The sequence below is a fragment of the Salvia splendens genome, chromosome 1, assembly GCF_004379255.2.
Source record: "Salvia splendens isolate huo1 chromosome 1, SspV2, whole genome shotgun sequence".
Lineage (NCBI taxonomy): Eukaryota > Viridiplantae > Streptophyta > Magnoliopsida > Lamiales > Lamiaceae > Salvia > Salvia splendens.
Genome location: NC_056032.1, coordinates 25,805,776 through 25,830,557, shown reverse-complemented (window position 1 = coordinate 25,830,557; position 24,782 = coordinate 25,805,776). Strand labels below are relative to the sequence as shown.

At 39.3% G+C, this 24,782-nt stretch overlaps 1 protein-coding gene across 1 annotated transcript; it reads right to left on the bottom strand.

Annotated features, from left to right (window-relative positions):
• Positions 1-10,601: 10,601 nt before the first annotated feature.
• On the bottom strand, positions 10,602-24,277 carry LOC121759563 (carotenoid cleavage dioxygenase 8 homolog A, chloroplastic-like). The gene is made up of 4 exons (XM_042155235.1): positions 22,179-24,277; positions 11,050-11,239; positions 10,855-10,957; positions 10,602-10,747 (listed from the first exon to the last, which is right to left on the bottom strand). The coding sequence occupies exons 1-4, from the start codon at positions 22,181-22,183 to the stop codon at positions 10,602-10,604; spliced, it is 444 nt and encodes a 147-aa protein (XP_042011169.1). The 5' UTR covers positions 22,184-24,277.
• Between the last annotated feature and the right edge of the window lie 505 nt (positions 24,278-24,782).

Here is a 24,782-nt window from a genome sequence, read left to right as displayed (position 1 = left end):
GCCCGGGTGATTTCTTGAGAACTGGGTACTTCTCCAGTGACCAAATAGTTTGCTAGGTCTGCGAACCAAGGTTCGGCATTCAGTTGACACTTCCCTTTTTCAGAATCTCCTGGACCTGTTACTGCCATTATCTCTTCCCATCTGATGGGTCTAGCAAAATTTTCCATGTAATACAGATGCTCCTCTGGGAATGCATCAGGTATAGCTTCGTCTGTTTCCCCCTGGAAAATTCTACTCAAGTGGTCCGCCACTTTATTTTCTGTCCCCTTCTTGTCTCTGACTTCCCAATCAAATTCCTGCAAAAGTAATACCCAACGGATTAACCTCGGCTTGGACTCTTTCTTCGCCAGCAAGTACTTAATAGCTGCGTGATCAGTGAAAACTATCACCCTCGACCCTAGTAAGTATGGGCGGAATTTCTCAAATGAGTATACGACTGCCAGCATTTCCTTCTCCGTGGTGTCATAGTTTTTCTGAGCTTGATTGAGTGTTTTCGATGCATAAAAAATCACATAGCTTTTCCCATCAATTATTTGACCTAGCACTGCCCCTACTGCGTAATCACTTGCGTCACACATTATTTCAAACGGTAGACTCCAGTCGGGCGCTCTAATGATAGGAGCAGAGACTAGTTTATCCTTCAATAGCTGAAAAGCTTCCTTGCACTCCTCATTGAAAACGAATCAACATCATTATGCAACAAATGGGTGAGCGGCTGAGCAATCTTCGCTAAATCCTTAATAAATCTTCTATAGAAACCCGCATGCCCTAGGAATCCTCTAACCTCTTTCTGGTTTGTTGGGTAAGGAACTTTGAAATCACATCGACCTTTGCTGGGTCTACCTGTATACCCTACTATGAGACTACGTGCCCCAGGATGATTCCCTTGGGTACCATGAAGTGACATTTTTCAAAATTGAGGACTAAATTCTTTTCCCGACATCTCCTCAATACTACGTCCAAACTTGCCAGACAAGAATCGAAAGAGTTCCCGTACATGGTGAAATCATCCATGAAAATCTCGATACAAACCTCCAGCGGATCCGAGAAGATGCTCATCATGCAGTGTTGAAAAGTGCTTGGCGCATTGCATAGCCCAAACGGCATCCTTCTATAAGCATACGTGCCAAAAGGACACGTAAACGTAGTCTTCTCTTGATCTTTGGGATCTACATAGATCTGGAAGTATCCACTGTACCCGTCAAGGAAACAGAAATATTGCTTACCCGCCAACCTTTCCAGCATCTGATCAATGAAAGGTAGGGGAAAATGGTCCTTCCTGGTCGCTTCATTCAACTTCCTATAATCGATGCACATCCTCCACCCAGTGACAAGTCGAGTGGGCACCAATTCATTCTTATCATTCTTAACTACCTGTATCCCTGACTTTTTAGGTACCATATGGACCGGACTAACCCATTCACTATCTGGGAGAGAGTAAATGATACCCAGTGAAAGCAGCTTTAAAACTTCCTTCAGAGCTTCCTCTCTCATGTTCGGATTTAGCTTGCGTTTGGGATCTTTACAGGCCTTTGCACCTTCCTCTAGCCTAATGTGGTGCATACAAAGATCAGGACTGATTCCAACTAGGTCTGAGAGAGTCCATCCTATCGCTTTCTTGTTCTTTCTAATTACTTCCAGTAACTTCTTTTCCTGTTCCTTGGTCAAGCTGCTGTTGATGATTACTGGAAATGTCTCATTTACTTCTAGATAAGCATACTTGAGTTCCGGTGGAAGCGTTTTCAATTCCTTCTTGGGAGTGCTTGTTTCCTGGGGCAAGGGATCATTTTCTTCATCAGTTTTTATTCCCTTCCCAGATCTGGGAGAATTTTCCATACTAGCCACATGAGCTGATCCTCTTGACCTAGCTGACTCCGGATTTGTGCAGAACTCTGAAATAGCTTCGGCCAGCTCTTCATCTGACAAATCCCTTGTGTTCATTGCCTCGCACCATCCAGCTACCTCTCTGTCAATAGTGTGACTTAATTCTGAATTAACCACCTGCTCCTGCATCAGCTTAGTCGCAAGATATTCCTGGACCAGGGGGTTAATAACATCGATAGCATGCAAATTTTCAACATCTAATGGTTTCTTCATCGTTGCTAAATGTATATTTCTCCGCATTATAATCCAGGCATATGGTCCCATCAAAAACATCAATTATGGTCTTAGCGGTACGGAGAAAAGGTCTTCCTAGGAGCACTCCGCTAGACTCAGCAGATTCATTATCACTCATTTTAATAACATAGAAATCGGCCGGATACAGAAAATCATGCACTTTGACAATAACATTTTCTAAAACTCTTTCTGAACAAATGCACGACCTATCCTCCAATTAGATTACCACCTTTGTATCTACCATCCCTACTCCTACCAGCTTCTTGTAAATGGAAAGCGGTAAAACATTTATCGGCGCCCCTAGATCACACATGTCATGCTCAATGTTTACATCACCGATAGAAATAGGTAAGGTGAACATACCTGGGTCAGTGCATTTTGATGACATCCTTTGCTTCTGAATTACCGCTGATACATTTTCTCCAATCAGAATCTTCCCACTGGGTCTGGTCTTCCCAGCTATGAACTCCTTAATGAACTTACTGAATACCGACAACTTCAGAGCCTGCAAGAATGGTAAGTTGATCTCCAACTTTCCAAAGATATCCATAAAATCCACCGGTTCATCCTTCTTCTTAGTAGCTTCTCATCGGTGTGGGAATGGTTTCACTTGTTTCGCTGCACCTGTAGAATCTTCAGCTGAAATTTTTCCCGGATCCCTCCTTATTACTTCATTTTCTACTTCCGGCTCTGGGTCTAGGAAAAATGGGTCACCCACACTTGGTAAAGGTCTCCCCAAATCACCTTCCTGAAGGTCATCTCTATTCCTAGAACCCCCTGCTTCCAAATTCTCGGACTCAGGAATCAGATCCTTACTCTCATTGCCCTTCACGGAAGGTGTTTCTTCCTCATTCCTTATCGCTGGACCTTCATAACCTCGCCCAGATCGTAAAGTAATTTGACTGATGTTAGCTCTGTCTGGCGGCCTTACTGAGGCAGGAATCTTCCCCTCGTTTCTTCTCATCTCGTTCAAGGAGGTTGAGATCTGGGACATTTGTTTTGCCAACATATCCATTGTTGCCTTCTGTTCTAATTGAGCATCATGGAGCTTATGTACTATGTCATTGTTCGATTGCAAATTGTTCTGCATATGCTGCTGAGAACTGACGAGGTCATGCACCATTTCATCCAGATTCCTCGGTGTCTTTGAATTAGGCTGGCCAGAACTTGGTCCTGGACCTAGATGTGGACCACTTCCTTAACTCTGGCGAATGTTTCATTGACCTCCTGAATTATTGTTGTACTGATTTCCCTGCCCTTGGTAAGTGGTTTGGAAATTCCTTTGGTGCGGTGGTACATAGGAGTTCCCTTGATGGTTTTGGTTCCTGTTCCCCCAATTCGAATGATCTCCCTGGTTCCGATTGTTCCAGTTGCCCTGCCCTTCTTGATTCCTTCCAGACCAGTTACCCTGCCTCTCGGGCTGAGGTGCAAACTGGATATTCTGTTGTGGTGCTGGCTGGCTCTGTTCGTTGTCAGACCATCTTAAATTGGGATGGTTCCTCCAGGGTGCGTCTCTCTGTCTTCCTGGGTTCCAACTTCCATCGGGATTCCAACTACCCATCGCATTCATCTGGGCCTGGTAATCTCCTTCGTGAAGACCATAATATTGCTGAAGTTGGGTATCTCCTAGACCTGGAGGCTTATCTTTCACTTGTGCAGTTGGCAGAGTGGTTTTCTCTATTGCATTCAACAATGCTTTCTCGAGCATATCTATTCTTGCCTCAACTCTCTCGTCATCCTGCTCCCTCAGGGCATTTGCTGATCTTCTCCTCATAACATTTCTCGGGCTGTCATATGCCTTTTTAGCCTCTATCAACTTTCCCAGAATCTCTCTTGCCTCGCTACCCCTCTTCATCGTAAAATTTCCCCCGCTCGAGGAGTTCATCAAATCCTTCGACTCGGGTTTCGCTCCTTCATAGAACAAATGATAAATCTCTGCCTCGATCATTCTGTGATTTGGGCAGGCGTCCAGCAACACCTTGAATCATGACCAATATTGGCTCAACGACTCGTCGTAGTCCTACTTGCACTCCACAATCTCCTTCTTCAGAGCATTTGTCTTGTTGGAGGGGAAAAAGTATTCTAGGAACTCCAATTTAAAGTCCCTCCATGTGCGGATAGAATCTGGGGGTAACCTTAATAACCACGTGTTGGCTTCCCCCTTCAAGGCAAAAGGAACCGCGCGCAGGCGATTATCCTCGTCCGTTGCATCATTTGGCCTTTTCTGAATGCTACCAATTTGCTGAATTCATTTAACAACTCATACGGGCACTCATTCCTACGCCCAAAGAATGTTGGTAAGATGCCGAGCATGTTCGTCTTGATCTCAATGGACCTCTGTCGTGGATTCATCACTATGGGTTGAGCTGGCTCCCCATCTAGATGGGCCGTGGGCGAACCGATCTCCGGATCTTGATCGACTACCTGTGCCATGTCCCCTATTTCCGCCTCCTCTGTACTTGTTTCTGAAGACTATTTAGGATCCTCCCTTCCTGACGAACTCCAACTCTCGTCGCTTTCTAAACCAAACGGAAATGGATCTCCCGTAGATAATCCCGATCTGGTGGTAACTGTAGATGCTGTGTCCTTGACTTGCCAAATAAACTGATCGTTCCTCCACTCAGATGAGTCACCCTAGTGTCCAAACCGTGAGCCTCTGCTCATAAACTGCAAATAAAGAAAAAGAAAGAAAAATTAAAAACTATGTACGCCAAAATCTCTAAACACAATCACAAATTACGCCATCCATCCCCGGCAACGGCGCCATTTGAAACTCCATCGAGCGACAATGTGTGTGCGGTGTGCGTTCTAATGTTCTAGGTCGAGCTACTAACTCCAATGAATCCACTAGATCACTAGGTCTAGGAACTCAAGGGAATATAGAAGACTCAGTCGATCTATTTGGCTAAGGCCAAGTGAATTATGAATGATGATATATAAGTCGAATTCAGGTCCCAGTGAGGGTGGTGTCCCCGCTCGGACTAGTGTACACGGGATACCTCTGACCGTGAACGGCAGAGAAGGTGACCGTGGAAGGTGGCCACCTTCGCGGCGCGAGAAACCTCTGTCATGATGGGCAGAGAAGGTGATTGCGCGAGAACACCATCTCGGCGGCACAAGTGATCAAATATTTTTAGTAAGCTCAGACCTTTTCAATAAAACCCTGAGTGTTACTGTGATGATGGCTTGACAATATTTTCAAATGTATATTTGTATTTTTCGGTAATGTGTTCACTGAGTACTTTTGTACTCTACTCAGCCATGCATATATTTCTAAATGTGCAGGTTAAGCAACGAAGTGGTGGAGAAAGTGTTATTGAGACAAGACATTTAATTCAGTCAGATTTTGACTCTCGGAGGTTCATGTCTTCATACATGGAACCGCGTTCATTTGCTTTCGTTGTGTATCTTAAAAGACTCAAGTCTATTTTGTTCAAAACTTTGATATTTTGAAATTTTAACAAACAATTACTCGAGTTTTCATGATCGAGTATCTTTTCTTCTATGTATCGACACTTGATTAGTCATGTCTCGCAACCAATGTTTGATTTTAATTTTTCCTTAATTCTTTTCCAACTTCTTATACCCCTGCCCCTAGTTACGGTTCCCCCACTATGCTATCATTAGCAAGTGCGATCGTGACAGGTACCTACCGGCATTGCCCTAGAAAAATGTTGTTCCAAGTCCGATAACTAGATCCACCACTGCCCCGATGGACTTGTTGTCGCCAGTTAGCACTGATGAGTACGACATCAGTGATATGGAGCCCGTCACCCAATTTGCAGGGAACAACAAGGCTACGGACATATGATGATGATTATAGTTTTAATTGTAGTTTTGTTTTACAAGTAAAATAACTTGTAGTTATGAATAGTACAATTTATTAGTTGGAGTCTGGATGAGGCCTATGGGTTGTGGGAGTTGTGGCCTGGTCTAGAAAATTAGGGGAATAATGATGTGAATGAGATTTGGGGCCTGCATTCGAGACACAATAATTAAGGATGCTCTTAAGATTTATAATTATAGTAGAATACATCATATTGCATTAAATGGATGTCAAATCTTCACTAGTATGATTGATCACTTTGTTGCCTTCCCATTCCCCATTCCCCATTCCCCATTCCCATTCACTGCTCGTAGTTTTCCTACGTCTTACTCTCAAGATTTTGATTATTTGAGCGCAAATTATGTGTAGCTGCAAATTCTGCAATACCAACCACGGAGCTTTAGGAAGCTTCTTTTCTTTTCTACGGATAAACCAGAATTTCCAAAATAAAGATTTTTTCAATATGTATGAACATGACGACATCAAAATTAAAATGAGAGAAAGACAAACAATTTATTTGTTTTAATCGAGAAGAGGACATTTCAGAGCTAATCCCTCATTTTAATCGTTGACCAAATCTTGATTTTCCAAAAATTAGGACATTTTTAGCTTGCTTTGTCATGTATACATCGAGTTGACCATTTTCTTTCTAGGGTGATAATTGTTGAAAATGGAGAATTAACTTGGATGGAGAAATCTCCATTGAAGAGGTTGAAGAAATGCTCGATTAAAGAGATGGAGAGAAAATGGGAAATTTTATTAATGGACTTACATTTTGACAAGTGTTAACTACAATTTACAATAAAATGCCTTATATATAGGCTGGAAATAAAGGCTAAACTAAAACCTAATTACATTTTATTTTCCAATTCTAATAGCATTAGCAATGGGGCGCCCTAAGGGACGCCCTAAAGCCCGCCCTATGCACCGCCACGTCAGCATTTTATCCTCCTACCCTCCCACCTGCAGTGTGACGCCCTATAAGCCGCCCTAAGCATTTTCTTTATTTGAATATTTAAATAACTACAAAAATTGGAAAAAAACCTTCATTTCATTTAAAATTAATACATTACAATACGAATTAAAAAAAATACGCATTCTCAACGACGGCGGTTACGAGCCCAAAATTCTTCAACCATGTCGTTCATGAGCTGAGCATGGTCTTGTTGGTTGCGCATTGAGGCCTGTCTAGACAGAACCTCATTGAAGCTCATCGGTAATCCTCGAGCTTGGGGCGTGGTCGCCGTGCTGGAGCTAGATCCACCTTCATCATCGGCCCAATCGGTGACGCTTCCACCTTCGTGTTCAACTATCATGTTGTGCAAGATTATGCACACATACATGACATCGGCGATGACTTCCTTGAACCAGAGACGCACCGGCCCTTTCACTATTGCCCACCGTGATTGGACCACACCAAATGCCCGCTCCACATCCTTCCGCGCCGCCTCCTGCTTTTGCGCAAATAAAACTCTCTTCTCACTCATTGGGCAGCTGATCGTCTTCAGAAAAATAGGCCACCTTGGGTATATGCCATCGGCCAAGTAGTACCCCGTGTGATATTGGCGCCTGTTGGCAGTGAACTCGATGGTCGGGCCGTTGCCATTGCATTGCTCGGTGAAGAGGGTGGATGAGTTGAGGACGTTGATGACGTTGTTCGATCCCGCTACACCGAAGTAAGCATGCCAGATCCAGAGCCGATAGTCAGTGACGGCTTCGAGGATAATCGTCGGGTGGCTGCCATTGTATCCACTAGTAAATTGGCCTCTCCACGCCCTCGGACAATTCATCCACTCCCAGTGCATACAGTCGATGCTCCCTAGCATCCCAGGAAAGCCATGTGCCGTCTCGTGCATGTTCATCAGGCCATGGCAATCCACAGCAGTCGGCTTTCGCAAATATGTGTCGCTGTAAGCCTCCACAACTCCCCTACAAAATCTCTTCAGGCACTCGCGGCCAGTTGTCTCCCTGACGTGAAGGTACTAGTCGAACATGTCCGCCGTGGTGCCGTAGGCCAACTGCCGGAGTGCAATCATGCACTTCTGCAATGGCGTAAGTCCGGGTCTACCGAGGCCATATTCCCGATACTGGAAGTATTCATCACGTGAATCCAACGTCTGGACAATGCTGAGAAAAAGATAACGATGCATTCTAAACCGGTGGTGAAAAATAGTCGGGCCCCACCGTGGTTGCTCGGCAAAATAGTCTGCAAATAGACGTTCGTGAGCTACAGCGTGTTCACGGCGGACAAATTTCCGATGTCGGATAGGCCTGGGGATCTGCTCCGCCGACGCCTCCTCTTCGCGCTGTATTTCGGCTAAGCAATCCGCCATTGCGTCATTGACGACATCGAATAAGGCTCACGTCAAGGTCCGACTAACGCCCTCCGAGGTAATCCAGTCGTCGTCGTAGTTCATTTTTGTTTGTGAGAGATTATCGAAATATTCGTATGGAATGTGAGAGATGAGAGAAATGTTCGTATGAAAAATAGAATGACAAACGAGGTTTAAATAGATAAAAATTTGAAAAAAAATGAAAACGCATTGCATCGTCCGCGCCATCATCCGCGTCGCCCACAATGGGCGGACGATGGGACGGACGATGCCCTATCGTCCGCGTATCGTCCGGGGCGATCTATAGGGCGCGGACGATGCATCGGGCATCGTCCGTGCACCCACAGTGGGCGGACGATGGCGCGCCCGATGTCCGCCCCATTGCGGATGCTCTAATATGCTTTGATACCATAGGTTTTAGTTTAGCCTTTATTTCCAGCCTATATATAAGGCATTTTATTATAAATTGTAGTTAACACTTAGTCAAAATGTAGTCCATTAATAAAATTTCCCACTTTCTCTCCATCGCTTTAATCGAGCATTTCTTCAACCTCTTCAATGGTGGTTTCTCCATCCAAGTTAATTCTCCATTTTTAACATGGTATCAGTGAAAATCTTCCGCGTATCACTCTTATCTCCCGATCTATTTCCTCTTTGTTCATAATGAACAAACGTAGTGATTTGTTTCCAGAGAGTTCTCAGATCGACTCACCGCCGGCGGAAAAAGTGTTTGATGCTTATTTCAGTTTTTTCAGTTTCCTCTCATCAATCTCTGTTTTTCATTTCAATTTTGAATCGGTTGATTTGAGTCTCACCGATTTGAAATTTTTTTACTCATTGAAATTTCTCTGTTCTCACCGATCTAAATCAGTTCTCTCTTATTTCACCGATAGAAATCGGTTTTCTATGTTCTCAAAGATTGAAATAGGATTCTATGAATCTGAAATATCAATCTCAATCTCTGTTCTCTCATTAAATATCTCTTTTTCCTTTGCTCATTGGATTTGTATGATCCAAGTTTGTCTCCTTTGTTTCTGGATTTGTATGATCCAGGTTTGTATCCTTTGTTAATTGGATTTGTATGATCAAAGTTTGTTCTTCTCGTTTCAGTGTTTGAGATATAATTTCTCAAATTTGTTGTTGAATCTGAATAAGTTTTTAGATTTATCTCTGGTTATCCGATTGTATGTCGAATGTTTGTTTTGTTGTTCACCGATTGTTCGGTTGGATCTATTTCGTTTGTCAGTTTGCCAGATTGCCAGATTTGTTGTTTGTTTAGGTGAGGAGGAAAGGCTGTGCTTCTATGCGGTGTTGTTTGTAGCTGGTGTTGTGATTGACTAATTGTTCTTAGTTGTTGCAAATGCAAGACCTTTTGTTGCTAGGCTGTTGATGGTCTTGCGTTGGGTAGGGGATTGGAAATTGCAATTGGTGATTGCAGTAATTGGTGAATTTTTTGGTTGCAAGCTGGGAGTTGCATCTTCAAACAATCAACATCTTCTTTTGTGGAGGAATGTTAAGCGTCCAGTTTCAAGGATTGTTAGTTTCAACTGTAATGAGAAGGATCGGAAGTTGTTGTATTGTTTGTGTGGTGATCTTGGCTGTACTCGATGCTAGTGAATGTTTTGAGGCAGCAAGGCTTTACCATAGTATGTAGCAGCAACTCCAATTGTTTTGCAAATGTTCAAGATGGATTTTCTCTTGACTTGGAGTTAGAATAAATCTTAGTTGTTTGTAGTTTCCTTCTTACTTTGATGCTTCTTTCGTAGTTTGATGTTCTTGTCAAGATGGTAGCAATTGTTTGCTTCCATCTTGAGGGACGCTATTAGAATTGGAAAATAAAATGTAATTAGGTTTTAGTTTAGCCTTTATTTTCAGCCTATATATAAGACATTTTATTGTAAATTGTAGTTAACACTTAGTCAAAATGTAGTCCATGATAAAATTTCCCATTTTCTCTCCATCCAGCCTATATATAAGGCATTTTATTGTAAATTGTAGTTAAAACTTAGTAAAAATGTAGTCCATTAATAAAATTTCTCATTTTCTCTCCATCTCTTTGGTCGAGCATTTCTTCAACCTCTTCAATGGATGTTTCTCCATCCAAGTTAATTCTCCATTTTCAACAATAATGAAAGAATTGTCAATAACATGATAATGAAGAATCATCAATATCATTTGACGTAATCACCACACCTTATAGGATATGCATGACAAAATTCAAGATTTTTTTTTCATATCCAGAAATAATGCGACCAACAATTTAACAAGATACATGAGTTATTGTGAAATCTAGATACAGAGATACTAGTACATGAGTTAAATGATCAATTCTTGGGAACCCAGCATCCATGCAGCCCACATGAAAGACCATAGGGAAATTTTGCTCTAGCAATCTCTTCAAAAGTAGTTCCATCCAACACCAAGGCAAATCCATCACCATTCTTCTGACTAACCATCGGGATCAAAACACCTGCAACCATACATATGTTATTAGTAAACAACACATAAAAAAAATTGACTACTACTTAATAGTATTAGTATAAAATAGTGAAATGAATTTTAGAGAGCAAAACTAACCATCATCTTCCTCAGTGGGACCCGGCGTAGCCACAAAGAAGGGCTCGGAGGAGATAGAGTCTTCCTCACACCAGCTCTTAGCCTTCTTCTCCACTAAATCAAGCTACACACAAGAAGAAGAACACAAAATTATAGTATTAAACACAAGTGCAGTGTTATGGGAAATTGGGGTATAATTAATTAATGAATGAATACCTTAGTAATGGTATTTGGGAAGTTACAAGGCCTTTGTGCACCAGTAGCATAAGCATAGCGATAATTCTTCCCCAAAAAGTTAGGGTTAATGCTACACATATCCATGCCTCTCCCATGCTCATTTGGATACAATGCTGCCTCTAATGTCCCATTTGGGCTCCCATCAATTGGATTCCAAAATCTCCCAACCCTTCATAATCATACACATGTAGCAGTTAGTATAATTATTAGACATATATCAATAGAGAATTAAATAGAGATAAAGAGATATTAATCAGATTTTGCTACTACTATTTTATTTTAGTAGTAACAATCAATACCAATTTCAAGATTAAAAGTACATAAATATACATAACATACCAGCCATTGAGGAATTTCTCATTCAACTTGAAGCTCTTCTTGCCGTCTCTTGTTGGTTATTTTAGTGTAATTGGATTAACTTGATTGATCAATATTGTCATAATGAGACATCATATATAAGTTTAGAAGTGCAGAGTGCACGCTTGTTTGAATTCTTTATGATTAGACGAGGGTTCGGGGGCAGCGCCCGCGAGTAGCGGGGTCCAAGGGGCAGAGCCCCTGGCTGGGGTCGATCTGTGTAGAAATTAATCAGGAAATATAATTTCTGATAGTCTAAGGACTGATTTGCAATTTTTGAAACTCCTTAAAAACTGTTAAAATCAGTTAAGAAAAACGAAGAGACGCAATGCTTCATGAAGAGACACGAAGTTTCGTTTTAGGCCTCTTCTTATTGATTTTTTTTCTTTTCGGTTCGAGGACTCATCGAGAATTAACATACGAAACTTCTAAAAACCTGAATGGTATCCGATCAAATATTGGTAGAACCACCAAATTGACTTGATCTGAAAGTGTTGTTCACGCCTTTCAGTATATCCATTTGTTCACGTTTCAGTAAATCTCCCTAACAAAGATCAAATCAATTTTTTTTTTTCTGAAGATCTCGAACAAGGAAACGGCGAAGGAAGCAATGAAAGGTTTCGCGAAGTCGGACAAGTTTGCTGGCCAGGATTTCAGATGCTGGCAAAAGATGATGCATTTCATGTTGACGAATCTGAAGGTCGTGTATGTTCTGAGTACTCCCATGCCAGAGGCTGTTGAGAATGAAACTCTGGAACAAACGAGGAGGCGGATGAAGTAGAAGAACGACGACTTCTTAAACGGTATGTCTGATTCCCTATTTGATGTGTATCAAAACGTAGAGTCTGCTAAAGAGTTGTGGGATTCCCTCGAAGCCAAATATATGGCAGAAGATGCATCTAGCAAGAAATTTCTTGTTGGGAACTTTATTAACTATAAAATGGTGGATTCGAGGCCTATTATGGAACAATACAATGAATTGTTGAGGATATTGGGACAGCTTTCCCAATATGATATGAAAATGGATGAATCCATTTCTGTTTCTAGTATTATCGATAAACTGCCATCCTCCTGGAAGGATTTTAAAAATAATCTGAAACATAAGAAGGAGGAGTTGAATCTGGTCGAACTTGGAAGTGACTTCCAAATCGAACAGTCCATACGTGATATGGAAAAAGGCTCTGTCGGTAATGGTAAAACAATGGTTGGTTCTTCTGTGAACATGGTGGAAGAGGGCGAATCCTCCAAGGCTGGTAAAGAGAAATGAACATTTCAAGGAAAATGAAAGTTTCAAGGAAACAGCAGTAAGGCTGGGAATAAGAAGCCTAAACTGATGTGCTGGAAGTGCGGTAAATCCGGACACTTCAAGAGGGATTGTAAGTCTGGAAACGATGGAGGTAAAGGAAAGAACGAGGCTGGTACAAGTGGATCCAAGGATCCTGGAAGACAATCAGGTTCATTTTCTGTACCTAATGATTATTCTGTTGAGAATTATTATGCATCAATAATCTCTGAAGCAATCTATGTGCAGGATGATGATCTTTCATGGTGGGTTGATTCGGGTGCAACATGTCATGTGTGCATGGATCGTCAATGGTTCAAGGATTTCAAACCAATTGAAGATGGATCTTCATTGAAGATGGACAATGTTGCAACTGAACCAAACAAAGGAATAGGAACTGCTAGCCTAGTATTTACTTCTTGAAACTCTTTAGTTTTAAAAAATGTTGTGTATGTACCTGGTATTCGTAAAAACTTAGTTTCTGGTATTGTATTAAATAATTGTGGCTATAAACAAGTTTTAGAAAGTGACAAATGCATTCTGTCAAGACATAGTACTTTTATTGGATTCGGTTATCTATGTGGTATGTTTAAGTTGAATCTAGATGTTTCTTTTGTTAATAATCATGTTTGCATGACTTCTACTAGTTCTAGTAATCATGTTAGTAAATTAGAATTGTGGCATGCTATATTAGGACATGTACATTACAAGAGATTGAAAGATATGTCGAAAATGAGTCTACTACCAGCTTTTGAATTGAATGTTGAAAGGTGTAAAACTTGCATGTTAACTAAGATTACTTGACAACCTTTCAATAAAAATATCAGTAAAGATACTAAGGTATTAGAACTTATACACAGTGATTTGTGTGATTTTCATTCAACTCCATCAATTGGTAATAAAAAGTATGTAGTTACTTTTATTGATGATACTTCTAGATATTGCCATGTCTATCTGTGCCATTAAAAAGATGAAGCTCTTGATAAATTTAAAATATACAAAGAAAGTATAGAGCTCCATCATGGTGTGAAGATTAAAGTTCTTCGCACTGATAGGGGAGGTGAGTATTATGATCCAGTATATTTCGAATCTACTGGCATAGTACATCAGACTACTGCTCCATATACACCACAACAAAATGGTGTAGCGGAAAGAAAAAATAGAACATTGAAAGAAATGGTTAATTCAAAGTGCTATTCTGGCCTAAGTGAAGGATTTTAGGGTGAGGCTATGCTAACAGCATGTCATTTATTGAACAGAGTTCCTAATAAAAGGAACAAGATAACCCCTTATGAACTTTGGCATAAGAAACCACCAAAACTGAGTTATCTCAGAGTTTGGGGTTGTCGGGCTGTGGTAAGACTAACTGACCCTAAAATAAAAACCATAGGTCAAAGAGGTATAGATTGTGTATTTCTTGGCTATCCTGAAAATTCTGTCTGCTATAGATTCTATGTCATAGAACCTAATGACTACGTATCCGTGCACTCTATTATTGAGTCAAGAGATGCTGATTTTGGCAATAAGGATAGATTCACGTCTTTACCTAACTTGGAGGCATGTTTGCAAGCTCTAGTAACTGTGATGTGACTAACAAAGTGACTAATACACCTCCTGAGGCTAGGAGGAGTGGTAGAACAAGAAAAGCTAAGTCATTTGGTGAGATTTCCAATTGTACTTGGTAGAAGGATCAAGGAATGAAGTTAACTTTCAATATCAATATAGTTTTAATATTGGTGATGATCCAAGGACCTACAAAGAAGCTATGGCATCGAGGGATGCTGCATTTTTGAAAGAGGCAATCCAAGATGAGATGGATTCTATAATCCAAAACAATACTTGGAAACTAACTAATTTACCACCTAGGTGTGAACCTTTGGATAGTAAATGGATCTTCAAAACGAAGATGAAGGTGGATGGAAGCATAGACAAATATAAAGCCAGATTGGTTATCAAAGGATTTAGACAAAAGGAAGGAATTGATTTCTTTGACACCTGTGCTCTTGTTGTTAGGATTTCCACCATTATATTATTGTTAGCACTTGCTGCTATACATAATCTTATAATTCACCAAATGGATGTTAAGACTGCCTTTTTGAATGGTGAATTAGATGAAGAGATTTACATGAAACAACCAGAAGGCTTTGTCATGCCTGGTAATGAACATAAGGTATGTAAATTGGTAAAATCTCTTTATGGACTAAAGCAAGCCCCCAAGCAATGGCATCAAAAGTTTGAAGACGTGGTGTTGTCTAATGGTTTTGTATTAAACCAAGCAGACAAGTGTGTATATAGCAAATTTGATACTACTGGTAAAGGGGTGATCATTTGCCTATATGTAGATGACATGTTGATCTTTGGTACCGACCAAGATCAAGTTGATAAAACAAATGAATTTTTGTCATTTAAGTTTGAGATGAAAGACATGGGGAAGGCTGATGTGATTCTTGGAATTAAGATCACACATGGAGAACAAGTAATTTCCATTTCTCAATCATATTATATTGAGAAGGTGTTGGAAAAATTTAATTTCAAAGATTGTTCTCCAGTTATGACTCCTTTTGATCCTAGTGCAAAACTCGTGCCTAATAAAGGAGTTGTTGTGAATTAACTTGAATATTCAAAGACTATTTGATCACTCATGTATGCTATGATTAGTACTAGACCCGATATAGCCTTTGAAGTTGGAAAATTTAGTCGATATACTCACAATCCAAGTTTAATCCATTGGCAAGCAATGAATCGAGTATTTAGATACTTAAAAGGAACCATGGATTATAGTTTGTCTTATTCTGGATTTCCGTATGTTCTTGAAGGTTATTCGGATGCAAGTTGGATTACCAATATGAAAGATCATTCTTCCACAAGTGGTTGGGTATTCCGTCTTGGAGGTGGTGCTATATGTTGGGCATCAAAGAAACAAACTTGTATCACTAATTCAACAATGGAATCAAAGTTTGTGGCATTAGCAGCAGCTGGTAAAGAGGCTGAATGGCTAAGAAATTTAATTTATGAAATTCCATTGTGGCCTAAACCGATACCACCTATATCTATCAGATGTGATAATGCAACTACCTTGGCTAAGGCATATAGTCAAGTGTATAATGGAAAGTCAAGACACTTGGGTGTTAGACATAGCATGATTCGTGAACTTAGTACGGATGGTGTGATATCTGTGGAGTTTGTGAGAACTCATAACAATTTAGCCGATCATTTAACCAGAGGGTTAGGTAGAGATCTTGTGCACAAGTCGGCTATAGGGATGGGATTAAAGTCCACTACAAATCTCTGATATTAAGATACCCGATTCCCATTTAGTATGAAACTAGATGTTGAATTCAATGTGGAAGACTTAATATTTGGAGATTGGAACACATTGAAGAATCATCCCAAGGTATGTGTTCAGACCTACAAGTTAAGGAGGTTGAATGTATATATTCTTAATAGTTCTTTTGAAAAATTGCATATGTAGGTGCAAGAATAAAAGAACTACCTATATAAGCATGAAGATTAGCCGCTTCAAGAAGCTAGGACTTGGTTTCGACATGTTTATGAAGGATAAGGACATAAGCTAGTAAATATAGTATCAAGATAGAACATATTCGTATGTAAACTTTTGTGTACATTATCTTTGTGTATTCAATGTGAGTTCCAGGGTTCAATCCTTAGAGACACCCTGGGTATTTGAATATATGGAATGTGTAATGTACTCAGGTGCAATTTAATCGTTACGATATTTCATTTATGTAAAAGTTTGAATTTTGAGATGACTTGTTTTAGTTAATCAAGGATTGCACTAAAATAGGGGAGGATTGTTGGTTATTTTAGTGTAATTGGATTAACTTGATTGATCAATATTGTCATAATGAGACATCATATAAGTTTGAAAGTGCGGAGTGCACACTTGTTTGAATTCATTATGATTAGACAGGGTTCGGGGGCAGCGCCCCCGAGTAGCAGGGTCCAAGGGGTGGCAGCCCCTAGCGGGGTCCAAGGGACAGAGCCCCTAGCTGGGGTCGAGCTGATTTGCAATTTTCAAAACTCCTTAAAAACTGTTAAAATCAGTTAAGAAAAATGAAGAGACGCAATGCTTCGTGAAGAGACGCGATGTTTCGTTTCAGGCCTCTTCTTATTGATTTTTTTTCTTTTTGGTTCGAGGACTCATCGAGAATTAACATACGAAACTTCTAAAAACCTGAATTGTATCCGATCAAATATTAGTAGAACCACCAAATTGATTTGATCTGAAAGTGTTGTTCACGCCTTTCAGTATATCCATTTGTTCACGTTTCAATAAATCTCCCTTACATCTCTCTTGCCTAACACTAGTAAAAGCAACATGTGTCTTCTCATCACTTTCTTCATTTGCAACAACTTCAGAAGGTGGGTTTGTAGCTACTTTTGAGATTGTTAACTATTGCCGATTCTCATTCAAAACCCTATTCGGGAATGTTTTCCCGAATAAGGATGAAGAAGACTCATGTTTGCCTCGAAGCCATTGATTGATACTAAAAAGAGTTGATAAGTGTGTATGTTTGATGGTGTTTGTGATTGTGGTGAATAGAATCAAGGCTGTGTAAACGTATTTATATGTGCTAAATCCTCATGTCTTGTTCAAAACTAAATTTAAAATTGAAAATATTCACACTTCTCTAGTAGTATAATATTCTTGGAAATCCCTATATATGCATTTAGAGATACTTTAGTTTCAAAATCCTAGCTTCTACGGATAGAGGTATAAATGTACTTATCATACTCAAACTATTCAACTCTTCGTGTCGTGAACATATCATTTCGATTCTTGAAAAAAATATCATAAAAATACCCCTTAGAATTAAGTGGTGTTTCTTGGGACTTGTATTATTCATCTTATTCTTCTCCAAATAACATTCAGACTTCACGTGACACTACAGGTAGCGTAGCCTCCTTTAGACAAAAAAAGAAAATACTACTACTACTAACAGTCAAAAGGTTAAAGAAAACGAGAAATGGAACTAGAAAATTGTTTCTTGAAAATTGTTTTTAGCCCATTACAAATTTACTACCGTAACGTCTCGGAAAGAGTTTTTCTTAAAATGTAAAGTAAATCTTTCAAACGGAAAAAAAGTCTTATTTTGGATATATATCAACACTTTCCCACATGATAGTATTTAGAGTGTCCACAATGATAACCTTGAAGGCCATCATTTGTGGCTCTCTTGTGGCACTCTGCAATGATAAATGAACAAAATTAACAATAACAACAAGGGCCACGAAATGTGGCCCTCTCTAAAAAAATAATAATAATTTGTTTACTTTTTTTAATGATATTTTTTAATTTAACTATATTAAATTTTATTAGACTAATAATTTGGAAAATAAACATAATTTAATAAAGTTACGAATTAAAGACAAATCGAAGTGTAAAATGAAGTGTAAAATTAAGTGGAAATCACCATCTCCACCTTGCATTTTTTGTAGGATGTTAATTAGGGATTGGAAGTGTAAAATGAAGTGGAAAAAATGAAATGGAAGTGCATATTTATAAAAAAGTTTTCGAAATTAAAAAAAAAAATTCCCGCGACCCAGCCGCGTTTCGTGGCTCGCTGCAGTGGAGGGCCGCGGCTCTCGGCCCTCAGCCGCAAAATGTGGCTCTCTGCAGTGGGGGGCCGCGCACCGAGCCGCGAGCCGCGGCTCCCCCACTGTGGACACTCTTAGTTATCTTTCAATTGATATCCTATACATATTTAAATATTTGTTTTCTTATCCGATAAATAGGGTACTAGTATTCTAGTTGTAGTAATATAAATATGAGAGATTCTTATTATTTAATCTATTAATTAATGAGAAGTTTCCTATCAAAACAACCGTCAACCCGTATTCTTCAATCCCTATTTTCAGATAGCCGAAGGGGAATTCCCGCGCACAGAAACCCTACCCACCGTCCGCCGAGCTGAAACATGCCGCCGGATCAGCCTTCCACTGGCGAGCCTAGCTGCCGCGGTGACCCTTAACACTTTCACATTAATCTATACTTTTATAGTACATTATAAATAATATTTTTCCTTTCTTATGATAGCACTCTATCTATAATTTAACATAAGATATTATGGTATAATATACACTACAAAAAACCTTGCGTTTTCAACTGGATTATTTCTAAACATACAAACCAATAGATATTCTAGGAGGTTAATAAAAAACAGTCTCATTTGTGGACGACACGAGTTTTAATAAAAAATTGGTAAAGTTAGAGATAGAGAAGAAAACGTAGATAACACAGAAGAGGGAAAGAGAAAAAGTAAAGAGAGTAGAAAGAGTGAAAGTGAGAGAAATTAGAGAAAAGATGAATAAAGTATGAGTAAAATAAGACTATTTTCGTGAACATCCCAAAATGGCAAAATGCAACTAATTTTATGGACGGAAAGAATAGTATTTATTAATACTACGTACTTATTTTCTAGTAATAAAGTTAAAATCAGAATATTTTAATTTTGCCGCATCATTTAGACCTTTTCATTTTTTGATAAGTTTTGAAGTTACAGTATTTGAATAATATTTGATGTTATATTTAGTTAAAATTATACACCTTCCGTCCCATAAAAATATGGGCAATTGATATGACACATGAATTAAAACGAAATTTGTAATGTAAGAGAAAGTAGAAGAAGAGTAGTTAAATTAGTGTTAGTGGATAGTGAGACTCACATTATTAGTAGTGTTTATTGGTGGCATAAGTTGTAAATAAGTTGTTGTATATGGGTAATAAATTGGGATACCTTTCGAAAAATGGAATGCACATATTTTTATGGAACGGACGAAAATAGAAAGTGCATATATTTTTATGAGACGGAGGAGTACTTATCATTTAGTTATTACTAAATGAAAAATTCCAAAATTATTGGTATAAAAAAATTGTAAAACTACATCACAATATTATTCTTTTTAGAAATATATCAAATTTATTAAGTTTAATTATATTTCAAAACTTCTTCACAAGTCATTTGTTTGATTATATTGCATAATTCAAGTGTACCTAATTCAAGGAGAATACTAATAGTAATAAAAAAATAATAATGTTTATACACTTACAGAATTACCTTTTGGATTGATTCACTTCAAGTTTTCCTTGTATAACAAGTCTTTTCATATTATGTACTCCCTCCAATTGCAAATAAGAGTCTCATTTCTTTTCGACACAGATTTTAAGAAATGTTATGAAAAGTGGATGGAAAAAAGATAATGGAATAGATCCCAATTGTATATAGTTTTAAATGATATGGTAGTGGAATGAGTTGGTAGAATGTGGGCCTGGGGCCTTGATAAGGCTCGTTTCATGCATTGGTTTTGGGTGATATTACATGCTTTTTTGGGGAGATATTGTGCAAATTTGAGATTAAGTGTGCAGATATTGGCTGGGTCAAGTAGATGCTGCAAATTGACCGAGCAGATGCAAAATGAGCAGAAAAGGAGTAAAAAGTATAAAAATCCGCTAGGTCAAAGAGAATTATCAGGAGAGGAGGTGCGAGAAAAATCTGCCGGACCCAGGAACGCACACAAATTACCCGGGGCGGGAAAATGGAGCAGAAAAAAGTGAAGAAAGGAGCAGATTTAAAAGGTCCTATTTTAAGGGTACAAACGTCAAATCATGAAGAGCATACCCTAGGGATTCGAGCTTGAAGCCTCCCTATATAAAGGGACCAACATGAATGAAGAAAGGAGCGCTTAACGCTATTGTAGTTAGGTAGGAAGTTCTCGGTAGCGCTTAACGCTACCATTATCGTAGTTTAGGTAGGAAACTCTCATAGGCGCTTAACGCCACCACTTTCTTAGCTTAGTTTAGTTTAGTTGCTGATTTCTTAGCTTAGTTCAATGGGTTCGACGGGGGAATTGACGACTCCGACATTGGATCCTTGCTTTCTTTACCGCTTTTGAGACGATGTAGTTAGATCTCGACTTTCTGTCACGACCGCACTTTCTAAGGATAGAAAGCCCGGTTGATCGCGACTAGGGGAGGATGAAAGAAGCGGGGAAGAAAGGGGAAAACTGTGGCACAACTGAAACTTGAACTGAAATAACTCAAATTTATCTATATCAGAGTGATTGATACAAAGATTGTAAACTCGACTTTTACTTTGCAGCGGAAGAGTCAAGAGTAGATGACATCATGTATGGAGACACGACGCATCCAAGTACTATTCTATCGAAGGATCTTCATCGTCTATGCTCAACACCGTCCGCCGTCATCACTGCTCAACCTGCACATTTTTAAAACATATGCAGGGCTGAGTACTTGGTGTACTCAGTGGACATGTGCCGAAATATATTTTCATAAAAACTAGTTTTGTCAAGCCACTCTTTGAGTGAACTCGGGGTTTTAGGAAAAGTCCGAGAACACTAAAACATTTTCTTTTCCTTTTTCAAAAGCGATCTTTCGATCTATTTTTTTTGGAACATATGCCATATCTGACTAACTCCTAGGAAACAGAAGCCCACTAACCTCCTAGTGAAACGGAATTCACGAAACTCCTGGTGAACCGGAATGTATGGGCTTCAATCGCTTACAAACCCGAATTCACTAAATCCCGGTGAAACGGAATGTATGGGCTTCAACCGCTTACAAACCCGAATTCACTAATTAAAACTCCCGGTGAAACGGAATGTATGGGCTCACCCCACTTACAAACCCGAACTCACAAAAACTGAAATTTTTGGTCTAGTAGGGACATCGTCCTTGCTAGTCAGTCGGATAGGCAAACGTTCAAAACAAAACATGGATTGACATAACCTTTGCAACTTTATTTTTCTATTAAAACCGTTTTTAACATAACTCATATTTCTTTCATCAAAAGCCGAACTCAAAACTTCCGAAACTTCCTTTTCCTCATAAACATACTTTTAACAAAACTCACTTCTATCGGTCAAAACCGAACTCAAAACTTTCAATACTCCCATAACTTTTATCGGTCAAAACTCACTTCTATCGGTCAAAACCGAACTCAAAACTTCCGAAACTTCCTTTTCCTCATAAAACACTCTTGAAACATAAACTCATTTTTCTATCGGTCAAAGCCAAACTCAAATCTTTCAAAACTTCTATTTCCTCTTAAATATATTTGGAACAAAACTCATTTTCTTTCTTCAAGCCAAACACATAACTTTCAAACTCAACAAATGCTACACTTCATAGGCACCAATGAGGCAACACATAACATCATATAAATCACATCACTTTCACTTTATGTAAATAGCACTTTTCATGATACTTCACATTAAAGAGCAAGCTCGCACTTAACATTATATCTTAAATAGAAAGCCAATAAAGTACTTTTCATAAAAACTGCACTTTAAACATAAAACTCACAATCATATATCACAATAGAAAGCCCGTAAAATATTTTTCGTAAAAACTATGATTTTAACAGAAAGCCCACGTAACATCTCATAATAAATAGAAAGCTCACTAAAATACTTTAGTTCGAAAGCCCACCTCATTCGCTTAAAACTCCTTAATTTGATTTTTCCTGACTCCGACCTTAGCTCACGGAGATAACCTTTTTTTAAAAAACAACACCACTTACTAACAAGACTTAAGAAAATTCTTAAACTTTAATTAGAATTAGAATGCATGCCCTAAATAATCATGGCCCAAGAACTTAATTAGAATTCTTGGACAAGACCAAATTAATTTAAGCCCAAGCTCCTCCGTAAATTAATTCCATCCGACATATCTTCAATTTCCTATTCTCCGGCCCAACCAATGCAGCCCAACTTCACTTCTCTTCCCAAGCATACACCATTTCCGGCACAATATAAATTCCTCAAATTACTCCTCAAGAGGCCTAACTCAAATTAAATCCTTAGCCCAAGTCATCAAAAGAATTAGTGGAGTAGGCCCAACTCTAAACAATGTCCCAAGATATTTACTTCACTCATTCGGTCCAACCATCCCCCACACTTTACTTTCATCTTCAAAAATTCATTCCCAATTTAGAGGAAAACCAGCGGCGCCCGCCTCCGCCATACTTCGAATCTCTCTAATCCCATTCCCCACTTTCACTTCTCATCTCTATTTCCAATTTAGAATCCTTCAATTTGGAACGAAGAGCAGCGGTGGTTTCCTCTCCGTCGCGCTCTCTCACTCCGGCGAAATTGCCGTCAATCTCCAATTCAACCGGTCATCTCTTCCGGTGACTCGGCGTTGTTGGTCTCGGCCCCGTTCGTCGGCGAGCACCGCCGCTGCGCATCAGGAGCTTCCGCATTACTGCTCCGTCCCTGGAGACAGATTTCGCTGCTCCAGCCGTCGCCGTCTCCCTCTCGGCCTAAAGCTAAGTCTCCCCCCTTTCCCTTCTACTTTTTTTTTTCAATTGTGAGTTATGGCAGTAACATGTTGAGAGTTCCATTTGCATCTTGTGAAGCAAGTTATGACTTTTGGGAGGATTGTTAGCTCACTGGAATGAGTTCATTATATTGGGGACTTCAACTGCTACTTGTTCTAAGAGTTGCTACTGTCTTGAGATTGCTACAGCCATGATTCTATGTTCTTGGGCCTAGTATGATGTTCGAAACAAAAGCAGAGGGTGAGCTAGTGTTTTACCTCTTTCTCGATGACTCCTTCGAACACCGGACTGCCCTTAAGCTCGCCGCCACTCCTTCCTCTCTTGCTGCACTTCATGTGATTTGTGAATGTTGAGAGATGTGAGGAAGGAGATGGTGGTGGGGCTGGTATTTATAGCCAAAACTCCTTGGCATTTTGTGTCTTATTTGGGTTAAAGATTCTCTCTTCTTTTTGATTTTGGGCTTAAAGCTTCACTACTAAATTGGTGTAAGGCATTGGAGAGCTCCAATTTCTATTTTGAGCTAACAACTAACCTCTCTTTTAGAGCTCCATAATTATGTTGATCATACTAAATTGGTGTAAGCTTGGGGCTGTTCTTAGGCTGGATTCTCGGCCTTGGTGTTGGGAAGGAGTATCTGATCCATGTTCCTTTTGAGCATGTTTAATGAGCTCATTTTACTATGCTCATTTGTATTAGCTTCCATTTTGGTGTAAGACGGGAATGTGACAAAAATAGCTGCTTCTCTGCCCATGGAGGCAGCCTCTCGGCTGTATTATTCAACCTGCCTCCTATCCATGCTTAATCGAGCTTGCCCCTCCTTCCCCTTTCTTATAAGTCTATTTTTCTAACCCCATTTTGTGTTAATTTGCAGGTCTAGGGGCTGCCTCTTTTGGAGTTTCATGGGGCCATATTTTCAAGAAAGATGGAGAGAAGATTGAGGAGGGGTAGAAGATCTCCTATTGTAGCTCCTTTGACTAAAGCAACCTTAACTTTTATCTAAGTTTTTGCTACTACAATTCCAATAGAGTGGGATTAGCTACTACTTCATTTCCTTCCTTGGAAGGGTCTCTTATGCTTGAATAGGAACCTTACTTGTAGCTTCATTCATCCAATTGTGTAGTCCCTTTCAAAGTACTCATATACTACTTGCAAATTCCATCATTCTTGTAAAAATACTCCTCTAAGTATTTTTCTAATAAAGTATATGTTTAACTTTTATCCTTGAATTAATTTATTTGTACTTTGATTCCAAGTATCTCTTCGTCCAAATTTTTTTATACTCCAAAATCCAAGCACGAAAACTCGGGGTGTTATGAAGCTTTGGTGTTTATTTTCATGTTGATGATGCTATTTACTCATGTTTCTTTGATTCCTTTCGCAATTGGTGGCTTAGATGTTTAGATCCATGATGTTTACATGATTTCCAGTAGTTTACGTGCTCGATTTCTGAGATCTGTTAGTTTAGGTGATGCATGCAAGGTTAATCTGTGTTTATTCCGCTTTCTGCTTGACCCAGGAGAGTAGATCTGGCAGTTCTAGCTTGAATTTCGTGTTTACGAGAGGTTTTGAAGCATGCTCTGTTTTATTTCGTCAATGGTGTTCAATGCTCTGTTTTCACTCTGTTTTAGCTTAGTTACATGAAGAATATGAAGTTTGCTGGTAGTTAGAATCAGATTTGCTTTAGTTTGTTAGTTGCAGCTTTATTGTCAATAGCTATTTAGGGAAATCTGTTCTGTTGCTTTTCTTATGCTCTA